Genomic DNA, 27,990 nt, shown 5'->3' with positions numbered 1-27,990 from the left:
GGCCATGGTTTGGACTTGCTAGGGCTAGGAGGGTAAGTAGAGAGTGCGGGGCTCCCTCCTCAGGAGTCCCTACTGTGGACTCTGAAGGAACAGACAAAGGGAGCCCAACCGCCGAGAGCAGACTTTGCCGCGGGCAACTAAATTTATTAGTGAGAGAAATTTTTGTTAGCCCAGCACTGACCAACAAAATACATCATTAATAAAGGATAACAAATCTGTCACTTAATTAATAAAACATCCTCAAGCAGTTACAACAAAAAATAAAGTTGGATTTTTGTTTAATTTAAAAGCCTCAAAAATAACAAGCAATATGTTTTTTTTAAAACATGTCGTAGACACAATCGTCTATTATACAATATACACTGTACACAATAGAGCTCAGGCAGGTAAGGTGACGAGATGAAAGGGTGTGGAGGGAGTCAGAATGGAAGTTGTTTCCATGTGAGTCCAGATCTGAGTTGAAATGTGTCATTTAGAAAAGAATTGTTAGTGAGAAAAAAACTCCTATGCTCAGCATTGCCCCGGAAACCCTAAACTGAACGCAGGTGAGGGGCAGCAGCTAGTAAAGAAAGGAAGAAGGGAGCAATTAAATAAAATGTCTTTAAAGCACACACATACACAGTGTTCATCATCTGAAGTCCGAGAATAAGGCAACGTTCTCCATAGAAAAAGGAGTGGGAGGAGTCCGCCGGCATCTGACCTTTCAAATAGGAAGTTGGAATGTCTGGAGGAGAGCCATGGCAGGGGCTGGGCAGTGGAGTGGAGGCAGCCTCCCAGCCCTCCCCAGAGGTGGGAGTCAGTGGGAGGCTGGGTACAGGGCCCCGGGGTGTCCCTAGTGGCCAGGGGAGGTAATTGAGGGGGACAAGAAGGCAGAGGATTGGGGGGCATGGCACAATGGGACTCCGGCAGTGTTGGGGCAGGGCATGTGTTAGGATAGGGGGCTCACTTTGCTCCTCGACGGAGTGAAATGCATGTTTTTCCTTTGGAAATAAGGGTCCCTACGCGTCCTGGTTTAGAACGTCTCATTGGGCATGGCCAGTGTGCGTAGCCTGGGCAGGCCAGGAGCTCCTGATGAGAAGGGAAGGGCCTTTGGAAAGAGGGGAGCACAGGAGGAAAGCCCCTCCCTGTGGGGACACAGCCACAGAACAGGAGTGGGGTGAGGGCCGCCCAGGGCAGTTGTGGGCACCTGTCCACCACAGACCCAGGCCAATTAGATGGGGATTCCATCTTCAGGGCCTTTTGCTTCAGCTGGCCTTACAAGTTCTTCGTGACTAGGTGGGTCTTGTAATGTTTGGTGAGGTGGTCACTCCTCATGAAGCGCTTCTGACACTGGGCGCACTCGAAGCGCTTGTCCCCTGGAAGAGGAAATAACTGTTACCAAAGAGCCCACGTACAGACACTGCCACGGTCCCAGAAAGGAGAAGCACGCTGAGAGCCCCGGGAAAAGCTGACCTGGCCTCATCTCCGTGTGCCACTAACAGGGTCCTCCTGTCATCTCTGAGCTCATCTCTCTGCCCCAGCTGTCCCTTCTAATCCACCTCGTTCCAATGAGTTCCTTGTTCCCTGCCCAGACTGTTCCCTTGAGCCTCTGTGTACCTGCTTTATTCTGGACTGTGTGCCTAGGAGTTTAAACTTTGATCGACATCCTCCTTTCAGGAAGACATGCTCACCCAACAAGTCTGGACCGCACTGTCAGGGTATTTATACTTCTGCCTCTGAGGGGGTCTGATCCAGCTAGAAGCTGTAACTTTGGGTCACATGTCCCCTGACTCCAGTCTCTGCTCAGCAGGGCACCATTCACTACTTTGTGGACACTGGGCACCTTCTATAGGGTGCTCTGTATTTGTGAGTGCATTAAAGCAAGGACTGTGATAGCAACCTTGACACCAACCCTAGCAGGCCTGGAATACCAGCATTCAGGAGACAGGAGGACCACCAGAGTTTAAGGAAGACCAAGGATACACAACAAAATCTTGTCTTAAAAAAAAAAAAAAAGCTGGGTATGTTGATTTACACCTGTAATCCCAATGCTTGGAAAGCTGAGACAAGACAAAAGAGAGGACTGGCTTAGTTCACGAAGATTCGTGCCTGCCTGTATCCCAAGCGCAGAGGGCTGAGTCAGAAGGGGTCAAGTCCTAAGACAAACTGGTACATCACAAGAACCTATCTCAAAAAAAGGGGGGTGGGCTTGAGAGTCTGAGGGCTTGAACTGGACCCCAGCTTGCCCACCACAAGCCACTCCTCCAAGCGTCTCCAAGGCCTTCCTGGGATTAACTGAAGTTAGCTGAAAATGCAAACCACAGTGCCTGGCAAACCTCTTCAGTGCTTGGTGGGATTTTTCTGATTTATTTTTACTTGTGACACAGTCTCTCATGTTACCCAGGCTGGCTGTGAATTCTTGATTCTCCTGCCTCAGTCTCTCTGACAGGATGATAGCTGCCCAGCTCAGAGCTTGTTTTTTTTTCCAGTGCTCTTAACCTCTGAGCCATCTCTCCAGCCCCAGCTCAGAGCTTGTTAAGCAGCTCTGCAGAAATGACAAAAGGTGACCATGCTGTGGAGTTCAGCCATCCGACTCTGGGCAACAGCTCAGGGCCTTGGAGGAGCTCCATGGCGGTCTGCATGGCTGGGGACGCTCCTGAGCAGCCAGGGTGGCGGTGCACAAAGGGTAGCTGAAGGGCACAAGGAGACTGACCTGTGTGGGTCCGAGCATGTCGCTGGAGCTCATCACTCCGTGTGAACCTCTTCCCACAAAAGAACCAGTTGCAGACAAAGGGTCGCTCGCCAGTGTGCAGACGGACATGGGCCCGAAGCAAGGATGTCTTCCGGAAAGTCTTTCCGCAGTCTGGGATGTGGCATACGTGCTTCTTCTTGCCCTGCTCCCCAGACCTGAGGGGGTTGGGTTGACAGTGGGGAGGAAATGGGAATAGGGAGGGGAGAGAACGAAGAGAAGCATAGGAGTCAGGTCAGAGAGCTCAGGAGAGCTGGGAGGCAGAGTTGGGAGCTGCCACCTGTCCACAGAGCAACTGTGGAGCAGGGCGTGTGTCAGGCTGTGGGTTTGGCCCTGGGTGTCTGTTACCTTTTCTCCCCATCCTTGCAGTTGGGACACGTGCAGGCCATACGCCGCCTCTTCTCCCCTGGCTGGGCCTCTCCAGCTAGGGCCTGCTCCATCTGCAGCTGGATCTGGGTGGGGCTCAGCCCACTGATGGTCAAGTTGTTTCCAGAAACATTCTGCACTGTCAGCTGCTGCTGCCCTATGGAAGAGAGAAGGACGCGGTTCAGGAAAGGAAGCCCAGGCCAGACCTTCTTCCTCTGCCTCCTGCACAGGTTAAGGATGAGTCATGGCAGCTAAGACTTTGGAGAGCAGTGAGAGCCAGGACCTCTCCGAGATTCTAATGCTTTTGGCAGGAAACTCTCCTAAGAACTTTTTATTAATGACCTTTGGGAAAATCACTCTAGGCTACCTTGTCCTCCCTCTTAGTGTCTCCTAAAAGTGGACAAACCAAATGCATAAAATGCAAGATAGAAATTCAGTAGGGAGGAAGAAAGTCGTGACCTCAACCTGGACAGCTGCCCTACTCCCATGCAGAATGAAGACCACCTCTGATAGGCAGCTCAGCTCACCCTCTTCCCTAGGTTTTTTAAAGATCTACTTACATATTTTATGCATATGGGTGTTTTGCATCTATATACCAGAAGAGGGCATCAGATGCTATGGGACTAGTTCCAGACTGTCGTGAGCCAGCATGTGGGTGCTGGGATTTAAACCCCGGCTCTGGAAGAACAGCCAGTGCTCTTAACCACAGAGCCATCTGTCCCTGTCCCTCTTATTTTCAAGACTGCATTCACAGCATTTATCCTCATTGAACTCGTGTGCAGCACAAGCTGGTCCTACTGTCCAGGACACCCTTCTCTGCCACTAAACCTCAGTACCAGCCTTTCTCTTTAAGAAGCCTTCCTTAGCAGAGAGTTGGTGGCACACGACTTTGAGCTCAGCACTTGGGAGCAGAGGCATGAGTCCAAGTCCAGCCTGGTCTACAGTGTGAGTTTCATGACAGCCAGAGCTACACAGAGAAACCCTGTCTCGAAATGGCTCAGGATTCCCACATGCTGAATACAAAGCCAACACCCTGGCTGCAGGACTTTCCCTTACCGCCAGTGTTGGTGATGGTGACAGGCACACCCTGGACTTGGACTCCATTGATGTTGATGGTCTGCATGGCCTGAGCAGCTGCCGCCAACTGTGCAGCATTCAGACTGATGATGCTCCCAGCAGGTGCAATCTTTGGCAGGGGTCGCTCTTTTCGGAGAATTGCAGCTGAATGCTTTTTGCTGGTGCCACTCAGTTGGGGAGCTCGGGGTGCAGGGCTGTTACAAGTGGTGGTTGAGGTGGTTGCAGTTGTTGTTGAGGGGCTGTCCTGGACGAGGACTGTCTGCACCTCACCAGAAGGTGTGCGAATATAAACCTGAGGGACCAGAGAGGAGAGAGTCCTGAGAGACACGGCACCGGCACCTTCACACAGCCTTCCTTGTCCAGGGGCAAACTGGACACCTCCGTCATCCCGTCCTCCAACCAGCCCAAACATGTATTCAGACAATACTGATGTTCAACAGGACACTAGACTGGCATAAACAGTTACTGACCTGCGACCAAACCTTTAATTTCCTTAGTATGGAAAAATGTAACTACTAAATCTCAAAATTGGAAAATTTAAAAAATTTTAAAAAAGCACAACACCCAGGCCAGCCTAACCTACATAGCAAAACCACTTTGAAGGGGGAGGGGGGCTCCGTGTTTAGGAGCATCGGCTGCTCTTCCAGAGGACCCAGGTTCCTCTTATCCACATGGCAGCTCGCAATCATCCGTAACTCCAGTTCCAGAGGATCTGATGCCCTCTTCTGACCTGGGGCACCAGACATTGACAGAGTACACATACATACACACAGGCAAAACACTCATACACAGAAAAGATAATACATCTAAAAATTTTCTTTTTTTTTTTTTTTTTTTTTAGTTTTTCGAGACAGGGTTTCTCTGTGGCTTTGGAGCTTGTCCTAGCACTAGCTCTTGTAGACCAGGCTGGTCTCGAACTCACAGAGATCCGCCCGCCTCTGCCTCCCGAGTGCTGGGATTAAAGGCGTGCGCCACCACCACCCGGCACATCTAAAAATTTTCAAAGAGAAACAGGATATTTGTCTTATCTGAAAATATCATCACTCTTCAAAATACTAATGAAATACAAAGAGGAAGAAAATAATTTTTATCTCGTGTGTGTTTATGTGTGCATGTGTGCTAAAGCACACTTGTGGAAGTCACAGGACAACTTTGGGTGTGAATCCTTGCCTTCTACCTGTGTGAGGCAGGGTCTTGTTCATGCCTGGATGCCCAGCTGGCTGGCTCACAGAGTTTCTGGTAGCTCTGTCTCCTCCCACGTGTGAGCACTGCAAGGGCAGGTGCAAGCTACTGCATCCGCTTTATGTGGCTTCTCACTCTGGTCCCCACACTTGCATAGCATGCGTTTCACCCTCTGAGTGGTGGGAGATGTCTCCAGACACACAGAAAAGTTAACTATTAAAGTGCACATTGACACCGTAACCACCCCAGCAATGGGACAGCAGAATCCGGCACACATCCACTCTGTGACACTGTACTAAAAGCATGCCACAGCCTGCACCTGCTCATGCGGGAAACATCACGCGAACACACAGTAGCCCACCTGTGGCCTTTGAGGTAGCAGGGTCATGCCAGTCAAGTTAAAAAGGAAGCAGAGCACTTGCCTAGGATCCAGAGTCCTGAGTTTAGTTCCCAGCCCCATAGAGTGGGGTGTGAGGAAGTGTCTCAGATAAGAGACTTGACAACCACGTGTAAGGTGGACAAAGTCCTTAGGTCAAGTCCTTAAGAATTATTAACTGGAACACGCAGTGAAGCCTAAATGGAGCCTCCGAATTACACCAGCATCTCACTACTGATTTCATGAGGTTTTTTTTTAAGCTTTATTTATTTATTATGTACACTGTGTTCTGCCTGCATGTTATGCCTACAAGCCAGAAGAGGGCACCGTATCTCTTTCTATATGGTTGTGAGCCACCATGTGGTTGCTGGGAACTGAACTCAGGACCTCTGGAAAAGCAGCCAGTGCTCTTACTTGCTGAGCCATCTCTCGAGCCACTTGGCATCTAAAGAAAAGACAGAGTTGAACAGCTGGCACAACTACTTAACAGCTGCAAAAGAGGGGAAGTAGAAGACGCGACAGCAGCAGATGCAGAAACAGCTGTGAAAGCCTTCTGGATGCTGGCCTGACCAAGAGGCGAGGGCACAGTGTGATGAGAACAGCCAGAATGAGGCGTCATCATGTTAAGTGAAATACAGCAGGCTCGGAGAAACCTCACGTGGGATCTAGACTAGAAGGCACACACACACACTCCCACATGCACACACACAAATGAAGCACAAGAGAAACCATGTCGGGGTGAGGGGAGAAGAGGGTGAGCACAGGTGGAAAGCAGCAAGTATGGCGGCTCACACCTGTGATCCCAGCATTGACGCTGAAAAAGGACTTCAAGTTTGAGGCCAGCCTGGGCCACGCAGTGAGGTGAAGGCCAATCTGAGATATACAGTGGGGCGCTGCCTCAGAAAAGGAAAAAGCCTAACTGTCCTACCTGTGATCTTCCTTGTCATTAACAGTAGGCAGCGGTTTGTCCTCGTGAACTTTCCTACTTTACTGTGGTTCTGACCTCAGTTCTCATTCTTGCTGTTGTATGTAATTTTATGATAAAAACATTTTATTACAAAAGTATTCATATCTACCCCACAGTCATGCCCAGAGCTACCCCACAATGAAGGAACACAACAGACCAGATATCCCTGTCCCATCTCATTTCTACAGATCCAAGCCCCGAAGAGACCCCAGGGCAGGAAGTCATTCCCTGCCCACCCAAATGATGGTGACTCCAACTTCCCATCAGATCTGGCGATGATCTGCCTCAGTTTCCAAAGCAAGCCAAAGGGTGAGCAGAGGAGAGGGATGCGGGGCAGAGGGACTATGGTACCTGGGTTGGCGCAGACTCCGTTGTCTGGATCTGAAAGTTCTGGGAGGGCTTCTGGGGAACGGTGGGGAGGGTTGCAGAGGCAGCCTGCACCACCCGCAGTGCCTGCTGGGGGATCTGCACCACCTGCTGCTGCTCAGCCTTGGGGGGCACCACTTGGACTTGCTGGACCACAGCTGGCTGGCCCCCACCAGGGCTTTGGACAATCAGCAGGTTATTTCCTGCCTGGATGATGTTGTCTGCGGTGGTCTCAATCAGCACCGTCTCCACCTGCTCAGCCACAGCCACTGATGGCTGCGAGACAGGAAGGCTCTTCTTCCTGGCTTTTTTGTTAGTCTTAGACAGTGGGGTGGGGGGGCTCTCAGTGAGGAGCTGAGCGGGGGCCCCAGCATCACTGGTGTTCACCAGGTTGTTGACCGGCAGGGTAAGTGTTACATTGCCGCCCCCACCTGTCAGCTTCACCACGTTGGCCCCACTCTGCACAGGGGTGGTAGTTGTATTTGACTTCTGGACAGGAGCTGGCTTGATGGGCACAGGCTTATGGCCGGATGATGAGGGAGCGATGATGGCTTGGTTGGTGCCTGGGATGATCTGGATCTGGTTGGTGAGATTGGGCTGCATCTGGATGGTCTGGGAACTGTTCCCTTGAATCTGCGGGACTGCTTGGTACTGTATGTTTGCATTTGATCGGCTCCCTTTGTTGATCACAGTGGGGTTCTGGATGGCAAACACCAACTGCCCTCCAGGATAGGAGGCACTCAACTGAGAGCCCTGAATCTGAAGTATATTTCCTTTAGATGACAAGATGCCAAAGCTGTTCTTGCTGGGACTGAGCGGAAGAGGGGCTGGTTTAATAGGGACCAGTTTCCGTGGGGCCGGCTGTGGGGGAGCAGGAGGTGTCACTGCAGCTTCAACAGCTGGTGGGCCAATTTTGCTACATGTCGCAGCAAGCAGGGCCAAGGGAGACGGCTGGGAGTCCTGCAAGAACCAGCAGGGGACAGGAGTGAGATGGGAAGACACCCTTCTGCCACAGTGATCCCAGCAGCTCTGAGAGCTCCTCCCCACCCATTCCAGGCCATCACCATATCCCCATGGCCCCTTGCTATGGTTCCCACTCCATAAAGTGAAGGAAAAAGACAGGGAAGGTTTCTCAGGGTGAAACCCCTCCCCTCCCCACCAGAAGTGGCCCTGGCCATGGCAGACCAACAGCATGAGATGCTTTCCTACTGGTCTCGCTGGCCTAGTGCTAAGGAAAATGACACATCCTGGATCTCAGATAGGGTTTTATTTTTGGTCTTTTGAGACAAGGTTTCTCTGTAGCTTTGGAGCCAGTACTGAAAACTAGCTCTTGTAGCCCAGGCTGGCCTCGAACTCACAGAGATCCGCCTGCCTCTGCCTCCTGAGTGCTGCGATTAAAGTCATGTGCCACCACCACCTGGCTTTCCCCCCCTTTTTTCTTTAAAGATTTATTTGTTTATTATGTATACAGTGTTCTATCTGCAAACCAGAAGAGGGCACAGATGGTTGTGATCGCTGAGAATTGAACTCAGGACCTCTGGAAGAGCAGTCAGTACTCTTAACCTTTGAGCCATCTCTCCAACCCCCTAATGTAAGAATTTAACATTACACTACTCTCGGCCTTGTCTTTATTATTTACTTTATGAATCTGAGTGTTTTGCCTATAAGTATGTCTGTGTATCACTCAAGTGCCTGATGGTCTAGAGGCCAGAAAGGTGTCAGATCCCCTTTGACTGGAACATGGAGAGTTGTGAGCTGCCATATGAGTTCAAGGAAATCAAACCTGGGTCCTCTGGAAGAGCAGCCAGTGCTCTTATCCACTGAGCATCTCTCCAGCTCTTTCACCTTATTCACTTTTTAAATTCTAAATGATTTATTTTTATTTTACATACAATGGTGTTTTGTCTGCATATATGTCTGTGTGAGGATGTTGGATCCCTTGAACTGGAGTTGCTGACAGTTGTGAGCTGTGGGTACAGGGAATTGAACCCAGGTCCTCTGAAAAAACAGTGCTCTTAATCGCAAGGTCTCCCACCGAATCTGAAGCTCACTGAGCAAGACCAGGTGGCCAGTGGACTATAGGCATGCCCAGCTTTTTACATGGGAACCTGGAATTGAACTCAGGTACCCACGCATGTGCAGCAGGGACTTACTAACAGCCTAGCCTCAGGAACGCCAAGTTTAATACTGCTCTTTCTGCACAGCTTTGACACCTTAGCCAAGTGGTTGTGTCTCACTTCAGAGAATGAGGATACGTGGATCTTCCTGGGTGTTTGCAGGCAGAGTAAGGTGGAAAATCCACCTCACTGTTCCGCCAGCCTCTGGCCCCTGCCCTCAGAGCCCACTGTGCACTTGCCTGGGTAGCAGCGGTAGCAGGCTGCAGGTAGTCACTAGGACTGACAGCAGCGGTAGCGGCCATGCTCATCTGTGGATCTGCTGGGAGAAAGATGGAGCAATAGGTAAGACACCTGAAGAGAACCCAGGGCTCCTTGCCTCAGCTTTTCATTTTGCCTCTCTCGCTGCTTCTCTGAGAGGTTAACAGCTTTTCCTACATGGGCCCAGTTCGAGCATCACAGCCCATGCTTGTCAGGGGTAACCATCTCCTTTGCTCACACTCATCTATTCGGGCCAGGCCTGCCTTCATCACATTGGGAGACTCTGGGACAGGCCGCTGTTTCAAGACTGGCTATGGTGGTTCTGGAGCACCCCCTGCTGGACAACTCTAAATCTCTCCATTAGGGGTAAAGTCTTGTACTAACTGAAGCTACCAGCTCAATCCAGCTGAAGCTAGATGCAAACCAGTTTGGGGGTTGAAGAAAGGCTAGGCCAGCACTCCTGAATAGGACACCCCTGTCCTTTTCTAAATAAGCTGCAAGCTCAGCCTTCACACAAAGACACAAGGGCCCCACGAATCAGTAGATGGCAGCTGGGTAATTCCTTTATGTGAATTTTACACCTTTACACTGGACAATTGATATAACCCATAGGGAAGAAGAATGAACACTGAGTAAATTCTATTGTGCATAGATAACTATATATATATATATATATATATATATATAATATATAGTTATATCTCTAACAGATTTTTCTCAATTCACTGTATTTTCTCATTTTCCCACAATGATGAGCCTCCATAGCCACAGGTTCTATATTCACATATTCAACCACCATGCACCAAAAAACGCTGACTCTAATCTGCAGATGATTTAAAGTATATAGGTGTGTAGCTTATGTGTAAATTCTACAAATTATATAAAAAACTCTTAAACATTTATGGATTCTGGTATCTCCAGGGCTCCTGGAACCAATCCCCTGTGGGTGCTGGGGGACCACTGTATCCTCTTGTAATTTTTAAATTTTATTTTTACTTTATTTGAGACAGGGGTCTTATACCATACCCCAGGCCCAGCCACTTATTTTCAATAAGGGAGGAACTAATAAATGAAGTATCTACCTTGCACTGAAGTTTTATTTAAAAGGTAAACAAGCCAGGGGAGGTTGCACACTCCTTTAATCCGGGGGGGGGGGTTCTCCTTAATATCAGCCACTAATGTTTCAGTTCCTACAGAAAGGGACTGAAGGTTATGATCCAAATCAGCTGTTCCCTCTTCCATAGTAATGAATTTCTCCTTAACATCAGCCTGTACCTTTTTTAAATTTTGCTCAGTTGATCGAGTCATGTTAAACAAAGATCTGTTCTCTTCCTGGAGAACTTCAAACTGATTCTTGAGAAGATTGTTGTCATTCTCAATTGTTTTTAAGCGTTCAATCTCTGCCTTAAGAATCCTGGATTCGTCTCGTAAAGACTTTATCATATTTCTATTATCAAACCATTTAGTGCCAATGAAAACTACGAATCCCAGAAGGATCCATAGATGTGGAGTGATAGACACCTCTTGTAAAATCTCCCACATGGTACAATTAAAAAAACTGTTAAATTCTTGAATAGTAACGTGTTCAGACATTTTATTTATAAAAGAAAAATTTTTTACCTGCAATGATCGGTTCCTGCCAGTGGTGGTCTCTGTGTTTTTGGAGCCTGTCTTGGAACTAGCTCTTGTAGACCAGGCTGGCCTCAAACTCACAGAGATCCGCCTGTCTCTGCCTCCCGAGTGCTGGGATTAAAGGCGTGCACCACCACCACCTGGCAGGCCTCGAACTCACAGAGATCCGCCTGCCTCTGCTTCCCAAGTGCTGGGATTAAAGGCGTGTGCCACCACCGCCAGGCCAAGTCACTTTGTATCAGACCAAATCTGCTGCTGTGGCGGCTTTTGTTGCAAAACCGCAGGTACTTGAGCTTCTGCTAATTCAGGCAGTGGGGTTCCGCTGCAAACTTAGCCAAGGCAGGCAGGGAGGGGTTAATTGCTCTGGCGAGCAGGCGGGGCAGAATGGGCCTGTGTGGCCTAGTGTGTCTCAGACTCGGCACTGGGGCCCGAGTCATGAACTAAAAAACCCGCTAGCGTGCTGTGTTAGCTAGCGGGCTACGCGCTTGAGTCGGGGGCAAAATGAGTTCAAGGCCAGCCTGGCTTCCAGAGCAGGCTCCAAAGCTACAGAGAAACTCTGTCTGGGGGTGGCGGGAGGAAGGTAAACAAGACTGGAGCTGGAGAGACACTCAGTGGTTAAGAGCACTGGCTGTTCTTCCAGAAGACCCAGAGTTCCAGAAACCATGTGGTGGCTCATAATCTCTGTAGAGATATGATGACATCTTCTAGCCTCCAGCGCATATTGTACACACTCATGTTGTATAAAGCATACGTGCAGGAAAAACAGATACACATAAAATTTTAAGTAAATAAAAGGTAAAACAAGAGGCTAGGTGTGGTGGTGCACACCTTTAATCTTAGCACATGGGAAGAGGCAAGTGGATCTCTAAGTTTAAAGCCAACCTGGTCTACACCTTGACTACAACCTTGGTCTACAACCTTGGCTGGTTCCAGGCCAGCCAAGGGCTACACACTGAGACCATCTCCAAGAGCATGAGGTAAAAGACTGCCATCCCAGAGTTCATAAACCACCAAGGCAAGGCACTGGGGCAGAGTCAGGCGGATCCCAGACATTTGGAAAGCAAATTCCAGGAATCAGAGAGACGGGGGAGGAGGGGACACGGGCAGGGAGGGGGGGATGACTGCTTAGAAGACTCAAGGGGCAAAGGCTCAGTAACTGAACCCATGTCAGGAATCTAGTGAGGACAGAGGTCAGGGAGAAAACACAACCATTCAGTTTCTTCAGGCATCTAAGGGAACATGATGCTGGTCAGAAAGCAACACAGGCTATCAGCAGTCACGTCCGTGAGAATGCTGCAGATGCTGCCAACTGTGAAGAGCCAGAGTACAGTTCTGGGCAGAGGACGTGTAGATCCCAGGACAGCACAGACACAGCTGACTGCAAAATCCGTGCACAGATAAAAGCATGCAGTTGCAAAAAGCAGTCCTGTGAGCCCAGCCCAGCTGCTTTTAAAGGTTCTAGATGGAGAAGGTTCTAGATGGAGACGTCAATAAAGAGCACACACCACTGACACTGAACGAGCAGGGTGGCAACGGCGGCTCAGGACGTGAGCTCAGGGCCAGGGCCCACGGGCATCTCCGGCCTTTTCACTGTCCTTTTCTTTAAGTCAAGTACTTACTTACAGAGTCTTACACTAGTCTAGCCTTTGCCTCCTAAGGGCTAAGATTTAAGACATGGGTCACCATACCCAGATAACAAAAACTTTTTTTTCTTTTGTTTTTTGAGAGAAAGGTTCTACGTGTAGCCCTGGCTGTCCTAGAATTCCCTCTGTAGATCTGCCTGCCTCTGCCTCCCTAGTGCTGGGATTAAAGGTGTGCTCCTCCACTACTGCCCAACACAAAAAAACTATTTTTTTTCCTGTTTTTGGTTTTTTGAGACAAAAGCTTTTATTTAAAAAAAAAATCTAAAAAAACTCAATTGTAGGACAAGAAAAACAGTATTTCCTATGTATTATTATACATGCTGGGTTCTGTCTGGAGCGTTGGCCCCATTCTAAGGGACATTCCAATGAGGTTCTGACCAGGGTACTTACTCTGTATATAAGTTTAAACCAAGTCACTTGTGTGAATGTTCAAAAAGCCAGATTTCCGTTTAATTCGAAGAAGCCTTTAGAAGACAGAACCAAGGGCTGGAGAGATGGCTCAGAGGTTAAGAGCACTGACTGCTCTTCCAGAGGTCCAGAGTTCAATTCCCAGTAACCACATCACAACCATCTGTAATGAGATCTGGTGCCCTCTTCTGGCCTGCAGCATACATGCAGACAGAATACTGTATGCATAATTAATAAATAAATCTTTTTTTTTGGGGGGGGGGGTTCGAGACAGGGTTTCTCTGTAGTTTTGGAGCCTGTCCTGGAACTAGCTCTTGTAGACCAGGCTGGTCTCAAACTCACAGAGATCCGCCTGCCTCTGCCTCCCGAGTGCTGGGATTAAAGGCTTGCGCCACCACTGCCCAGCTAATAAATAAATCTTAACTAATAAATCTTACCCAAAAAAAAGGACAGAAGCGCCAGGCGGTGGTGATGCACGCCTTTAATCCCAGCACTCGGGAGGCAGAGGCAGGTAGATCTTTGTGAGTTCGAGGCCAGCCTGGTCTACAACAGCTAGTTCCAGGACAGGAACCAAAAAAAAGCTACAGAGAAACCCTGTCTCGAAAATCAAAAAAAAAAAAAAAAAAAAAAAAAGACAGAACCAATTGCCTCTGGGGGTGATAGTCCCCTTTCTTTGAAACTGTTTAACCAGAGGCAAGATGTTTATTCTGTTGAAGATGGGATGAAAAGTTGAGGTAAATTTTCTTTCCAGTGTTTATCCTTTTTGAGGTACAAGGGTGTCATCAGTGGGAGACTTTGCCTAGCATGTACAGGCCCAAATCAGTAAAACAACGTTTCTTAGATCATGTTGTGTTGATAAAAACACAAGATGAAGCCAGGCGATGGTGGCACATGCTTTTAATCCCAGCACTTGGGAGGCAGAGGCAGGCGGGTGTTTATGAGTTTAAGGCCAGCCTGGTCTATAGAGTGAGTTCCAGGATAGCCAGAGGTACACAGAGAAACCTTGTCTTTTGGTGGGGGAGGGACCACAAGATGAATGAGTTACTGGCAGGCCTGGGAAAGCAGGCAGTGGGTCTCCTAGGAGTCTCTCAAGGGTTCATGTTCTTATCTTAACCCCTGGCGAATGACAGCCTTCCTGTTAGAAAACACAGGGACACTGCAGCAGGGCAGAGTGCAAAGGAAGTGAAATGAAGATGGTCCAGCATGTCCTAGCCACTTCTCTCTTCCTCTGTAGTCACTGACCCTGGACTCAAACTGACTGGGCTCCTGGTACTTATTCAGTTAAAACAATGGTTCTCAACTTGGGGGTCAAACGACCCTTTTACAGAGGCCGCATATCAGGTAGCCCAGAAATCAGATGTTTACATTATTATTAATTACAGTAGCAAAATTAGTTATGAAGTAGCAATGAAAATAATGTTGTCAATGAGGTCACCATAATAAGAGGAACTGTATTAAAGGGTCATAGGGTTAGGAAGTAGAGACCCACGGAGTGAGAGGTTAAAGCAGAGCCTACAATATAGGCTCAGTGCTCCTGGTTGCACCATTCAGTTTGGTTTCATTTTCCTCTCCAGCTGGCACTTGAAATACTTCTTTGGTCTAAAACCACCATAAGTGTGTCTCCTATTATCACTGAGAGCTTCATGTGGCCCCTGGGCTGCAGACCTGGGCGATCAAAACAGAGAGCCATTTCTCTGCCACTCCAGAACTGGAAAGAGAGAGCTACAGAAAAGAGAAGCACTTCCAGTTGCTGTGTGGGAAGGAAAGCGGTTAGGAGAGGAGTGCACAAACGTCACCATAGCTCTGTGAGCAGGCTCATTTAACTTGCAGCCGTATGTTTAAAATGTGTGATGTGGATGGAGTCATGCTTAACTTCCCTCCATCCTAGTCAAAGCACCGCTAAGAGGGGTGTGAAGCCACAGAGGGACTCTTAGAATTCTACACCACTTCCAGAATTTCACACCACTTCCACCATGCTACAGTTTTGTTTTTGTGCTAGGTGTTGGACCAGGGCCTCACACGTGACGGGCAAATGCTCTGCCCCGAGCTATCTCCAGGACATCCAGCACGGTAACAGTACCACTGGCCTGTAATAGCAGTTTATAGCTGGTCACTGAAACCTACATTTATTTAGCAATACAGGCAATAGGGATCGCTGCATATTCCTTCTTTCTACATTTATTTTGTATGTGTTTGTTCACATACAGGCATGCACAGTGGCATGTGAAGTTAGAGAACAATGTGGGAGTAGTTGCCTTGGTCATCAGGCACGGCAGCAATCACCTCATCCACATCATAACCCTTACCAAATATTCCTGAAAGAAAAAAGTGCATGACTCTCAATGGCATCATTGATCTTATCATTAATTCACTTCAGCTAGAACTTCTGACATGATCAATGACGCAAGCACAGTGACCGAACACCTCAGTCCTGAGGAAAAGCCCTGAGGGGGTTGAACAAGGCAGCAAGGAGGAAGGAGCATAGGGTGCAGAAGGACCATAACAGAACCCCAAGACTGACAGACAGAAAAGCACCGAGCTTCTAGACTCCCACCATTGGTCTCCACCCTCCTTGGCCAAACTCGGTCCCCTCCAGGCCACCATCCACACCCAGGTCACCACAGACCTCTTTGCACAGACCTCTCTTGTTGGTCGCCTCCCCCTGCAGATTCCCGCAGGCTCCTCTTCCTTGCCACTACTTAAATACTGGCATTCTTCAACAAGTGTCCTTCTCACCCAAGACCCCTTCCATGGGGGGCTGTGACCATTCACAGGGCTTCAGACACCTTTGCAGAGGCCGACAGTCCCAGGTCTGGGCCGGCCCCGCCCCCTGTGGGCCTTCACTGGGCCAGCCAGACACTCCCAACCTGAGCATTCCCTCGGGGCTTTCTCCTCCCCAGCTTCCACAGGCCTGCTTTCCGTGCTTATCTTCACTGCCCTTCCCTCACTTCGGGCTTTTCTGTGTTTCAACGGAATGCTTACACCTTTAGACCAGCTTTCATTTTCCTCCTCAGCAAAATTTATGGCCAGCCATTTTGTAACAGGTATATCATGTTCTTGGGGTCCTTCCTCTGCTAGCATTCAGCACCCACTGCCGTGATCATGGGTCTCAGGTATGGGATGGGTGTAAGGACTGGCTCTTCAGTGAGCTATGTCTGCACTGAATTGCTGACCCCAGACCTGCTTCCCACTACAGGGACAGCTGCGGTTCCTGGGGAGATGGGTGAGCATACAGGAATCTTTGGAATGTAGCTTCTTTCTGGTAGTTCTAATCACAGCAGATCTGTGAGCAGCACCCTCCTGATAGATAACTAGCTCCTCACGATTCCCCTTGTAGAAGTGTCCTTCCTACTTACTAGTCCCATAGCTCTGGTCCTTGCTTAAATCACCCTCACTCAGCCTGAACTCCCACCCACAGCCTCCAGAGCAGCTTCCAGCCTCCAGCCCGTGTGCTCCCGGAAGACTACCTTTGTAAAACCTAGAATCCTAACCAGCCACTCCCCGGGCTACACCCTTCCATAGTTTCCAAAAGCTCTTTTGATTAGTTTAGAGAAAGCACTGAGCCTCCTCCCCATCCCCCCCCCTCCTCTCCCATTCTTTCTCTTCCGGGAGCCTAAAGTCTGAGCTCTCCCTCTGGCCATTTATGATCTCTGGGTGTCTCTCACTTACTCTCTAGAAGCAGCTAGAAGCAGATGACCTTGCTGGGTGCCAGTGAACACTCCCTGGAGCACCCTTGGCAACGCTGGCCTCACCACAGGGTAGAGAGCAGAGCTCTGTCCTGGGGGCGGGGGTGTCTTTCTCTGGTAGACTGGCTTGGGACTGCATGGTTTAACAGGAAGGACCCTAGCCTGGTTATCAAGCTGTTCTAGGCTAGAAGGGCTCAAAGTTCACAACCAGACCCTAGGCTATTGGGTTTTTTTTTTTTTTAACTTTGCAGCTATGGCTTCCTTGGCCCCCCACTATGGCATTTCCCCAGCAGGGAAATTTTACTCTGTGCAAGCTGCCCTTCTGGTGGCTATTTTGGTCAGTATGACTGGGCCAGAAGCCAGTAAAGCAGTTTCTAAGGCCAGGCTTTCCCAATTGCCTAGCCTGGAAGAATTCAGAGCTGGTGAGGGAAAAGCAAACCATGGCTGGTTTTAAAGAAGAAAACTGGCCCTCCAGGGAAACTGGTGAATCAGTGTGGATGAAGAAGGGTGGAGCGAGCAAGCTGGGCTGTGGCAGACTCCACACTGCCTGGACAACTGAACACCCAGCAACCACAATACAGGAAGATGACGCTCACACGCCTTCCATTGCAGAACGCTCTGCTAAGGCCACAGGCCAAGGGAGAGAACAGAGATCTTCTCCACCCTCAGCTCTGACCCCAAGGGAGCCACGACCCTGAGACTTACACTTCCTTAATGAGCTGTGATTCCCAACCTCTCCTCTCAAACAAAACTCCTCATTCACCTGTTCAGATAGTTCCTCCTATGGTTCAACTTCATTTTTTTTGTTTTGTTTTGTTTTTTTGAGACAGGGTTTCTCTGTAGCTTTGGAGCCTGTCCTGGAACTAGCTCTTGTAGACCAGGCTGGCCTCGAACTCACAGAGATCCGCCTGCCTCTGCCTCCCGAGTGCTGGGATTAGAGGCGTGTGCCACCACCGCCCGGCCAACTTCATTTTTTTCACATTTCAATCATATTTTATTTGTATATGCATGTGTGCTTATTTGTGCATGGCTACATACATGCCGTGACTAACATGCGGAGGTTCTTTCTTCCATCATGGGAGTCCTGGGGATTGAACTCGGGTTGTCAGACTAATCCTGATATGACAGGCACTGGGCAAACAGCTCCAAGCACTGAGCTAACCTGCAGGCCTCCAACTTAACTTTTCAGTGCTATAGAGTATACGAAAGAATACTCATAGTTATGTTTTCTACTTTTAGTACAGTATTCAGTATCAACATTTTACTAAAAAAATACTTTTGTGAGCTGGGCAGTAGTGGCACATGCCTTTAGTCCCAGCACTCAGGAGGCAGAGGCAGGTGAATCTCCATGTGTTTGAGGCCAGTCTGGTCTACAGAGAGCATTCCAGGACAGGCTCCACAGACACAGAGAAACCCTGTCTCAAAAAACTTAAATAAAGCCGGGCGGTGGTGGCGCACGCCTTTAATCCCAGCACTCGGGAGGCAGAGGCAGGCGGATCTCTGTGAGTTTGAGACCAGCCTGGTCTACAAGAGCTAGTTCCAGGACAGGCTCCAAAACCACAGAGAAACCCTGTCTCGAAAAACCAAAAAAAAAACAAACAAAAAAAAAAAACAAAAAAAAACACATAAAGAAAGAAAGAACGAAAGAAAGAAAGCAAGCAAGCAAAACTTTGTGGTAAATGATTTTGTCCAACTCTCAGCAAACCTAAGAGGTCTCTGTTTTTGAGTCCACGTTGGGCTCACAATCACTACAGAACCAGGGATGACCTTGAGTTCCTGATCCTCCGGTCTCCACCTCTGGAATGCTATGAATACAGATATGTATCACTATGTCTAGTATTCTTTATTTCTTTCTGTTTGGGTGAAAGCTTCACCTCAGTCCCGGGCACTCCTACATCTAAAGAGTCTGTAATGTTTGGGTGGAAAGTTCCACCCCAAGCCCCCTCCTCTGGGAGTTGCCTCAGTCCAGATACCTCCAAGAACGCCCGCCAAACGGTGACCCCTCCCCAGAGAGGCTCAAGACTACTCCCACAGGATATTTAAATTATCTCCCAGAGAACAAACGTGTGGTTTCCTAGTTTTCCTTCCCATCTCCTCTCTGAGGGCCTGGAAGCCAGAAGCGCTAGTATCCATTAAACCTGGGCTTTCTCTAATTTGGTTTGATTTATTCTGATCTGGATTATTGCATCAGTGGAGAGGTTTATTGGGGCGCAAAAACTTTTCACTTTTTTATTTGTTTGTTTGTTTTCAAGACAGGGTTTCTCTGTGTAGCCTTGGCTGTCCTGGAACTAGTGAGAGATCAACCTGCCTCGGCCTCCCAAGTGCTGGGATTAAAGGCGTGCACCACCACTACCCAACACGCCTGGATTTCAAACCCAGGGCTACATTCAAGCTAGACAAGCATTCTTCCAATGAAACTACAGCCCCCCCCCCCCATCAGGCAGTAGCAGCGCTTGCCTTTAAACCCAGCACTTGAGAGGGGAACCTCTGTGAGTTCAAGGTCAGCCTGGTCTACAAGAGTCAGTTCCAGGACAGGCTCCGAAGCTACAGAGAAATCCTGTCTCAAAACGAAAGGAAGGAAAGAAGGGAGGAAGAAAGGGAGGGAGGGAGGGAGGGAAGAAAGAAGGAAAGAAAAACACCCCACACACACTATAACATTTAGAAGGTTGGGTATATTAAAATGCATGTTTGACTTCTAATCTTTTCAACTCACTACAAATTTATCCAACAAACAGCCCAAGTAGAGGAGGGTCTGTTCTTGCTGATCCTAATTACTCCCAATAGTCATTCTTGAACTTGACTCCAACCACATTGTACCACCCTCATGCTACTCAAATTGCTAATGTTACCAGACCTCGTGTTACTGAATCTAATTGCCAACTCCTAGACCTGAGCCCTCATCTTTTGATCTAACAGTTCTTGCTCCTGGAAACACTCTTTAGTTGATTCCCAAGACAGCTACTTCTAAGTCTCTGATGGTCCTCCCCTTTCAAATTTTCGGCAGCTAGGCCATCCAGATTTCAGGACTTGTATTCTTCCTGTCTATACCTATTTTCTGGGCAATTTCATTTACTCTCATGGCTTTCAAAACCGATGCCACATAGATACTATATAATGATGGTGGCCTGAGTTTTGTCTGCAGACTTTGCCCCCTGTGAGCTGCTCCCTTCACTTGGACGTATTAGAGGGTGTCTTGACTCCAGCCAGCACTACACTGTGTGTCTGACAGCTTCCATTTCCATGCTTCCTGCAAACATTCCCCACCGCAGAGAGTGCTAACTCCGTCCTTCCAGCTGCTCAGCCTTGAATTATCCTTTTGTTTTTCTCACATGTGAGAGCAAACACTTCTAGCTCCAACTTCTGAACACATTCCAAATATCACTGCTCTGCCATCACCTTGACCCATGTGTGTACCTAGCCAACCCAGAAGGCCACGAAGCTGTCCTTCCAACCTTGACCCTGTCAGTCTGTTCCCAACACGAGACGTAAACAGAACCACATCACTCTTCTATTCAGAGGCCCTCACCAGCATCCCATCAGAGTCAAAGTACCAACCATCTCACAGAGGCCTGTAGCCTGACTGCCTACCCTTCCTCCCTCACTGCTTTCCTCGTGCTGTCTCCCCTAAGGTCCTGGTGCTTGCTCCCACATCGGCTTGAGTTTACCCTCCCCTCACTCTAGACAGAACTGGTTCAACCCCTTCCACTATTTGAGGGCTTCATGAAGTCACTTTCTCACCAAGAAGACGTCCCTAAACATCCTATGTAAACTGCCTCTCCCACACATTTTCCCTACCTCCCTCTCTTCTTCTATTTTTATCCTTGGACTTATCACTTTCCAACAAGTACTTATTAGTTACTTAATTACTGTCTCTTTACGAATGCAAATTTGCTGGGTGGTGGTGGCGCACGCCTTTAATCTCAGCACTTGGGGGGCAGATCTCTGTGAGTTTGAGGTCAGCCTGGTCTACAGAGCTAGTTCCAGGACAGCTAGGGCTACACAGAAAAACCCTGTCTCAGAAAACAAACAAAACCAAAAAAGAACCAAAGGGGGAGCCAGCAGTGGCGGCGCATGCCTTTAATCCCAGCACTCTGGAGACAGAGGCAGGCGGATATTTGAGTTCAATAGCCTGGTCTACAAAACAAGTTCCAGAACAGCCAAGGCTTAACAGAGGAACCACATCTCGAAAGCAAAACAAACAAACAAAAAAAAAAAAAACAGCAGAAGAACCAAAGGAGGGCTGGGATGTGGTTCAGTTTCACCAAGCTGGGGTTCCATCCCCAGTACCCAATAAAACAAATGTGGTGGTGCCTGTGTGAGCTGGAGCAGGTCAAACACTTCAGTGCAAGCAACTCAACCGCACAGCCTGCACTACAGCTCCAGGCTACACTTTGATACCCTTTCCAGGTAGCACATACATGGGGGACATTAGCTAGGACCGTGAGAGCATCTGAATGTGAACACTTCTGGTTTGTCCCGTGCTCAATTCTTTTCCGCCACACCTGACTGTTGCTACTCCAAGTTTGCTTGCGGCCTGGGCATCAATGTGGGGGCAGTAGGGAATGATAGGAACATTTCGGCATGATGGAAGCGTCCCAGGAAACCATGTAAAGCTTTTCTGCTTAAGAATACTAGGACTCTGGGTTGAAGAGATGGCTCAGACGTTAAGAGCACTGGCTGCTCTTCCAGAGGTCCTGAGTTCAGTTCCAGCAACCACATGGTAGATCACAAGCATCTACAATGAAATCTGGTTCCTTCTTATGGCATGCAGGCAGAACACTGTATAGATAATAAGTAAATCTTAAGAAAAAATACTGGGACTCAGAATTCTGTTGTACAAAGAGGAGAAATAAAAGCAAGCGTTGCCCCCACACACCAAGAATCTCCTTATGCATGGACATGTTGCCCTCTCTGCTTTGGCACTGTGTGAGTCACGCTCTGCGCTCTCCCAGCTTCTGAAATGAGTAGTGACTTCATTTCCCTGGAGAAGGGAGGGAGGCTGCTTGCTGTTCTGAAGCCTGGGAAATGTCTTCATCTGGTTTTGGTTTTTCATTCTCTAATTTCCAAATTAAATATAAACCAGAGGCAGAAATATTTCACTTCCAATCACATGATCCTGCTAGCTGTCTCAGAAGCCACTAAGGGATTTTACAAACTCCCACGAGAGGTGACAACCCCAGTGAGGAAGTTTGGAGAGACATTTGGAAACGTGCAGTGCCTGCCGACTCTTCCTGAGCCACTATCACCCTGTGGCTGAAGACGAATGACACCTGAAGGGCCTAAATCACCACACAGAGGCAAAGTGGCACCTCAGAGGACTTAGCCTTGGCCACCCAAGCTAAACCTCTGCACTATGAATGACTTTGAGGCACCTTAGCACTACTGCACCCCCCTTCCTGGGAACCAGGACCCTGGTAACCAACCATGCGTGCACGGGAGCTTTGAGTACTTTCCATCCCCACTGTAGTCTTTCTTCAATAGACCCGGACCCTGGAACTGGGGTGAGACGACCCTGCAGGTGTTCCTCCTTGTAACCGCCATAACATTGATCAAGTAGAGTTAGCTGACCATTGTATGAACTAGTCAAAATAGTTGAAAAATGATTTTTGGACTTTCCCTTTGATTCTGTACTACCCCCTCCCTGATTTTGTGGTTTTTTCCTTTAAAAGAGCTTGTAATAGACAAAGCAGGCGTCCTTCTCCTCTCGAGACTGAGGGACCTCTGCCGTGGCAGAATAAAAATTCCTCTTGCTATTGCATCAACCGTGCTGTGAGTGTCTCTTGGGGTGACCTCCTCCTTGGTGGGGCTTTAGGGCCCAACACACTACATGCAACAGCTGCTGGCTGGACACAGCAAGCAGTCCTGATGCTGAAACAAAAGGCTGCTAAGGCAAAGAGACGCCCATCAGCCAACTCCAAAGGCTGTCTAACAAGCATGCTTGTGTTGAAGGGACAGCCTTGACATCTCAACACTACTCGGAGCTCTCTCCAGCCACAATGAGAATCACCAAGATGGAGGCTCTGCTCAATCACAGTCCCTGTGCTGAGCAAGGGCTCATCTCACGAGAGCGTGCTGCCCCGAGCACTCAGAGGAAAGGCGCGGTGACTGGTGACGCTGACAGCACACTCCCAATGCTCCCAATCGTGTACCAGGAGGTCTGGCTGCCCCGAGACTCTGGGGCCCACTCGGAGCTTGCTCCGATGCTGGCTTTGTGCTTTCCTTCAGGATCCCATGAAGCAGCAGAAACATTTTCTATTTCACCATTTGTCAACTGGAACAAATCCACCATGACATGGGGGGGGGGGGCATCTCCTCAAGAATGACCCCAATCCCATTCCTCTTTAGCCCATCATACTTTCACCCTCTTTTTCCTTCCCATCAGGCTCCTCAGGAAAGCTGCTCCTGAAGATACTGTTGGTTACGGAGATCACACCTTAAGAGACAGACCTATAACTACAGCTGAAAAACTGGCTGTGGAGGGGAAGGGAGAAAGACCCACAGGAGGTAGATGAGCAATGAGGAATATTCACGGGAAAAGCCACCAACAGCCTGTGTGACACCACCTTTCTCAACCTGGAAACACTTATTTGCCCACCCTCTGGGTAAAATTTCCTTGTTTTCATTTTTACTTTTTTTTTTTTTTTTTTTCGAGATAGGGTTTCTCTGTGGCTTTGGAGCCTGTCCTGGAACTAGCTCTGTAGACCAGGCTGGTCTCGAACTCACAGAGATCCGCCTACCTCTGCCTCCCGAGTGCTGGGATTAAAGGCGTGCACCACCATCGCCCGGCTCATTTTTACTTTTTAAAGACAAGGTCTTGCTTGCTATGTAGCCCAGGCTAACCTGCAACTCACTAAGTAGCCTTGGGTGGACTCAAACTCTCAATCTTCCGGTCTCAGCCTATGTGGTAGGATTAGGTGCATCACCACACCTAGCCTAGGTCCTGGGTTTAGAAAAACTGGGAAGCAGCTCACAAATTCTTCAAGTCACCCAAAAAGACAGTTCAGACACACTACCCAATAAATGTACAAGGAAGTGGATGACCTTCTCCAAACAGATGACCCCAAGTTCACAGCCCACAATACCGCAAATGAGGCTCCATAATCCTATCAACGCAGACGCGCTTACTTAGAAATACTCCATACAACCTTTACCGTCCCTGCCTCTTTCCCTCTGGTCATCATGTACTTGACCCAGAATAATGACTACTATTTTCAGTGTCTGGAAGCAGAGTTTCTGAGTGTAGAATAAAGGCAACTTATTTAAAAATGGCCCATTTCTAGCACAGAAACGGGGGAGTCAGGGTCTAGAAAACTGCTGAGCCCAGATCAATGCCAGCAGAGTCTACTGGCTGGCTGCAAGAAGCTTTAAGCGTCATTAGAAGGGCCATAGTCGGGCAATACTTGCTTAGAGTAAGCTTGCCACATACCTATGGTCAAGGACTCGTCACTGCTTAGTACAAGCGACTATAACTTATCCAAAACAATTAACTACAACAACAACTAAGATGTTCAAGACCCAAATACTAACTTCCCTACCTGCTGGAAAGGCTTGGGCTTTTCTACCCAGACATCTGCCATAATCTTTTTACTGTTCATCTCCTCTTTGACAGGCTTTCGCAGGCCCAAACTTCTTTATATTTATTTGGTTGACTCACTCGCTCGTGTTCTCTCTCTCTCTCTCTGAGGGTGGGGACAGACAAGGCAATGTGGAAGTTCTTTCTCTCCTTCCTCTAGGTGGGACCCAAGGATTGAACTCAGATAACCAGACTTGGCAGCAAGTGTCTTTACCCACTGAACCATCTCTGACCCAGGCCCAAACTTTAAATCAAATCTAGGGCGAGCCAGCCTATGTGGTGTTCACAGGGATGCCAAACTCTTCCTCTCAGAGCCAGCTGGGTGCCCAGGGAAAGATCCAGTTATGAGGGGCTGGAGAGATGGCTCAGAGGTTAAGAGCATTGCCTGCTCTTCCAAAGGTCCTGAGTTCAATTCCCAGCAACCACATGGTGGTTCACAACCGTCTGTAATAAGGTCTGGTGCTCTCTTCTGGCCTGCAGGAATACATGCAGACAGAATATTGTATACATAATAAATAAATAAATATTTAAAAAAAAAGATCCAGTTATGAGCAAACCCTAGATAGTTGTCTTTGGTAACAATCTTTGTCTTTAGCATCTAGCTCAGGGCTCATAATGGTGTCAGAGCAGCTTATTTTCTCTGTTGCTGTTGCTTTTAACCAAAGAGGGAAGTCTCTGTAGAATCGAGTAGAAGAACTAGAATTAGAAAACCCAGCAACCACCTCAGCCAAAGATAATTCATACTAATGGGGCTTGATGTTTGTTTGGTCACTGGCCTATAATTCCAGAACTCGGAAGGCTGAGGCATGAGGATCTCAAATTCAAGGCTTACACAGATTACAATACGAATACAAACCTGGCCAGGGTTTTAGAGTGAGGTCATGTTTCAACACCCCACCCCCCAAAAAGAAGCCACTGGAACACTGACAACAGCCCCATTGACTGGTTTTGACTGCTCCTTTCACTGTCATCAAGAATTTAAATGAATCAATAAAAAAAAAATTTTAAAAAAAAGAAAAAAAATAACAATAAAATAAAAATTAATATCAAAAAAAAAGGAATTTAAATGAAAACAAGACACTGATGACCCCATCACTTCAGACAATGGATTCCTTTTGGTCGGTAATGGGAGTTGCTACTGTGATCTGAGCTCCGGCATTCCCTCTGCTAATTCACTGTGTGCTGGTTAACACCCTAACCATTCTAGCCTTAAAAATCCTATCCAAAGCAGCTCTGGGCTGAAGATACAGCTCAATGGGGGGAGGAGGAGGTGCTTGCCTAGCGTTTGTGAGGGTCTACATTCAGCCTCCAGCACAACAGGGGGTAGGGTCAACTCAGGGCTTGGCCATCCTCTGTAATGCCCAGTGCCTGGCAGGGCACAGCATGTAACAGCTGTAGACAGCGCATACCAGTCCACACTGCAACATCAACCGCCTTTCTACAATGAAATCTGTGTAAGGGGGATCTGGGGTCAATTCCTGGCTCACGGATCACTGGCCTTTTCCCCACGAAGCAACAAATAAATGATCCAATAACCTCCTAAAAAGGGAAAAGTTCAGGAGAAAAGCCAAACGACGTCAAGTTAATTATGAAACAATTAAACATGACAGACTATTGGAATCAAAACCAAGGAATGTAGTGAGGACAGGTTTCTCAATTGCCCAAGGCAGAAGAAACACTTCCTTTTGTACTAAAATTAGAAAGGCACTGGGAAAGAAACCTAAGAAGGACGGGAGGAAGCGAAGCACCATTAAGTCAGCAACGAGGATGGAGGGAGAAAGCGAGTATCTATTTTATTTCTTAGGTCATCTCTTAAGAACGATTGCGCCTACGCTTTTCCTTGGCATTTCAGTGCATTTTTGCCCCCGCGCGGGGCATCGGGCAATAGTCTGGGAGCTCGGCGAACAAGTTCTCAAACTTCTCAGAATTCCAAGAGTTTGCAGCTACCTAGTCGCAGGCTCAAGGGCCAAGGTACAAACAGTAAGATTCGGTTTTCACTCGGCAGTCATCTGCCTAGGGAGTGCCTAACACCGTCTGGGACTGCGGGGCAGCAGGCTGCAACCTAAGCCAGTCTGATGGGCACCACTTGGCTCTCAAGCGTTGCCTGCCCGCAGGGAGAGCCGGGGCGGGCATCGGCCGCCTGCATGGAGCAGACTCGGACACAGTCTTGACGGTCCCGCACCACCTAGCTAAGGGGGCGAAGGGGGGGTTCCAAAATCGACTAGCTGCCCGCACCGCGAGCCAGGCCCGGAAGCGCCTCCCGCCCGCCCGGGGCTCCGAGGGGCGGGGAGTCTAACGCCCCCTTCCGGGTGCCTCCGCCCGGCCGGCCAGCCGCGCTCCTCCTCCGGGCGGGAATCCTTCCTCCCCCGCCCCTCCCGTAGCCGGGCCCCGGCGCCAGGCCCAGTCCCAGGGGGGCGCCCCCGATTCCGGCTCCCCCTCCCCGAGGCCTCTGCCCATCTTCCCAACCCTTGAGGGCCGGGAAGACCCCACCGGCAAAGGCCAGGACCCACCGCTCATTACGACATCTTCCTCCCTGGCCTCCGCCGCCTCCGCCGCCACCGAGAGCCTGACACCGCCCGCCTAGCACCCGCCAATCCCGGAGCCCGCCACCGCCCGAGCGACGGCAGCGCTCACCAATAGGCGCCCGATACATTGGGGACCGACAGCATTTTTAACCAATCATTGGGAAGCATCTAGAGTGACGTTGGTCTGGCCAATAGAGCTGCGAAACGACACTGATCGACGGTGGTAGTCACCAACCGGAAGTCAACTGAGGAATGAACGACGTGTCCGCTAGCCAACTGGCAGGAGGCAAAGTCCCGCCTGCTAGGAGGTTGATGGACAGCAACAGGAAGCGGGATGGGGAGGGGCTTAGCTGAGAAGTGCTTCTGTATTGGTCGTGGTTGACCTTCCACCCACCTCTAACCCAGAAGATGAGTGATAGATCTGCCCTGAAGCCAATCAGAAGTGCTTAGTGTGAGGCCGAGAAATGCCACATAAAGAGCTTATACATCGTTGTAGGTACAGTCAGGCGTGGAGAGGGTCAGGTAACTCCTGGTGCCCGGCCCCGTATGAGCATAGCCTTCCCCTCAGCCCTCGGCCCCTAGCCCGCTGTCGCTTGGTTCCCTGATCATGAGATTATCAAATCATTTCAAGGCCTTGTTCATCTTCACCAATGTGTCGCAGAGCCGCCCTGATCCTCGCGGCTCTAGACGGGCGCATCGGAATCGCCTAAGCCGTTTCCAAAAGCAGATTCCCAGGGTCGTCCCTAGTCACATTTGCTCCTCCTCGGGCATGCCTAGGATCTGCATTTTAACCTGCGCCTCTGGTGGGCAGAATTGCACACTGGAATCTTAGCGACCATGTTTGGTCGCTGCCTCATTTCCTCCCGAAGGAGGTACTGCTCTTGGTAGGCTTCGCAGGTAGGTTTATCTTTCTCTCCCAAGCCCTCCTCTGCGTGCGACTTAACTTGGGCAAGCAGGTGAGGCGGCATGACATTGAGAGGGAATTTCATGCGTGGGCCGGAAACTACACACCCCCTACACTGGAAACTTAAACTCCTGTTAAAGCCAGACTGCTCACACCTACTTGGGAGACTGATCTCTGAGTTC

The 27,990-nt window shown here is 49.1% G+C and overlaps 1 protein-coding gene across 2 annotated transcripts; it reads right to left on the bottom strand.

Annotated features, from left to right (window-relative positions):
• Window positions 1-261: 261 nt before the first annotated feature.
• On the bottom strand, window positions 262-26,951 carry Sp2 (Sp2 transcription factor). Of its 2 annotated transcripts, none has more exons than XM_041665034.1 (7): window positions 26,890-26,951; window positions 9,419-9,498; window positions 7,048-8,022; window positions 4,151-4,463; window positions 3,077-3,251; window positions 2,693-2,886; window positions 262-1,355 (listed from the first exon to the last, which is right to left on the bottom strand). In XM_041665034.1, the coding sequence occupies exons 1-7, from the start codon at window positions 26,894-26,896 to the stop codon at window positions 1,255-1,257; spliced, it is 1,845 nt and encodes a 614-aa protein (XP_041520968.1). In that variant the 5' UTR covers window positions 26,897-26,951; the 3' UTR covers window positions 262-1,254. The 2 variants fall into 2 exon arrangements, with proteins under 2 accessions (XP_041520968.1, XP_041520970.1); XM_041665036.1 differs by having other exon boundaries at window positions 9,419-9,495.
• Between the last annotated feature and the right edge of the window lie 1,039 nt (window positions 26,952-27,990).

This window comes from Microtus oregoni, unplaced genomic scaffold (genome assembly GCF_018167655.1).
Source record: "Microtus oregoni isolate MIOR12 unplaced genomic scaffold, Mior012 000015F_ref0000493, whole genome shotgun sequence".
Classification (NCBI taxonomy): domain Eukaryota; kingdom Metazoa; phylum Chordata; class Mammalia; order Rodentia; family Cricetidae; genus Microtus; species Microtus oregoni.
This window is presented reverse-complemented; position numbering and strand designations above follow the sequence as displayed.

What these genes read in the sequence shown, in the direction of transcription:
- Sp2 (XM_041665034.1), bottom strand. An exon ending in CACCATCACCAACACTGGCG is followed by an intron (nt 3,252 to 4,150) that starts GTAAGGGAAAGT and finishes TCTCTTCCATAG; the next exon opens with GGCAGCAGCAGCTGACAGTG. An exon ending in ACATGCTCGGACCCACACAG is followed by an intron (nt 1,356 to 2,692) that starts GTCAGTCTCCTT and finishes TTCCTCTTCCAG; the next exon opens with GGGACAAGCGCTTCGAGTGC.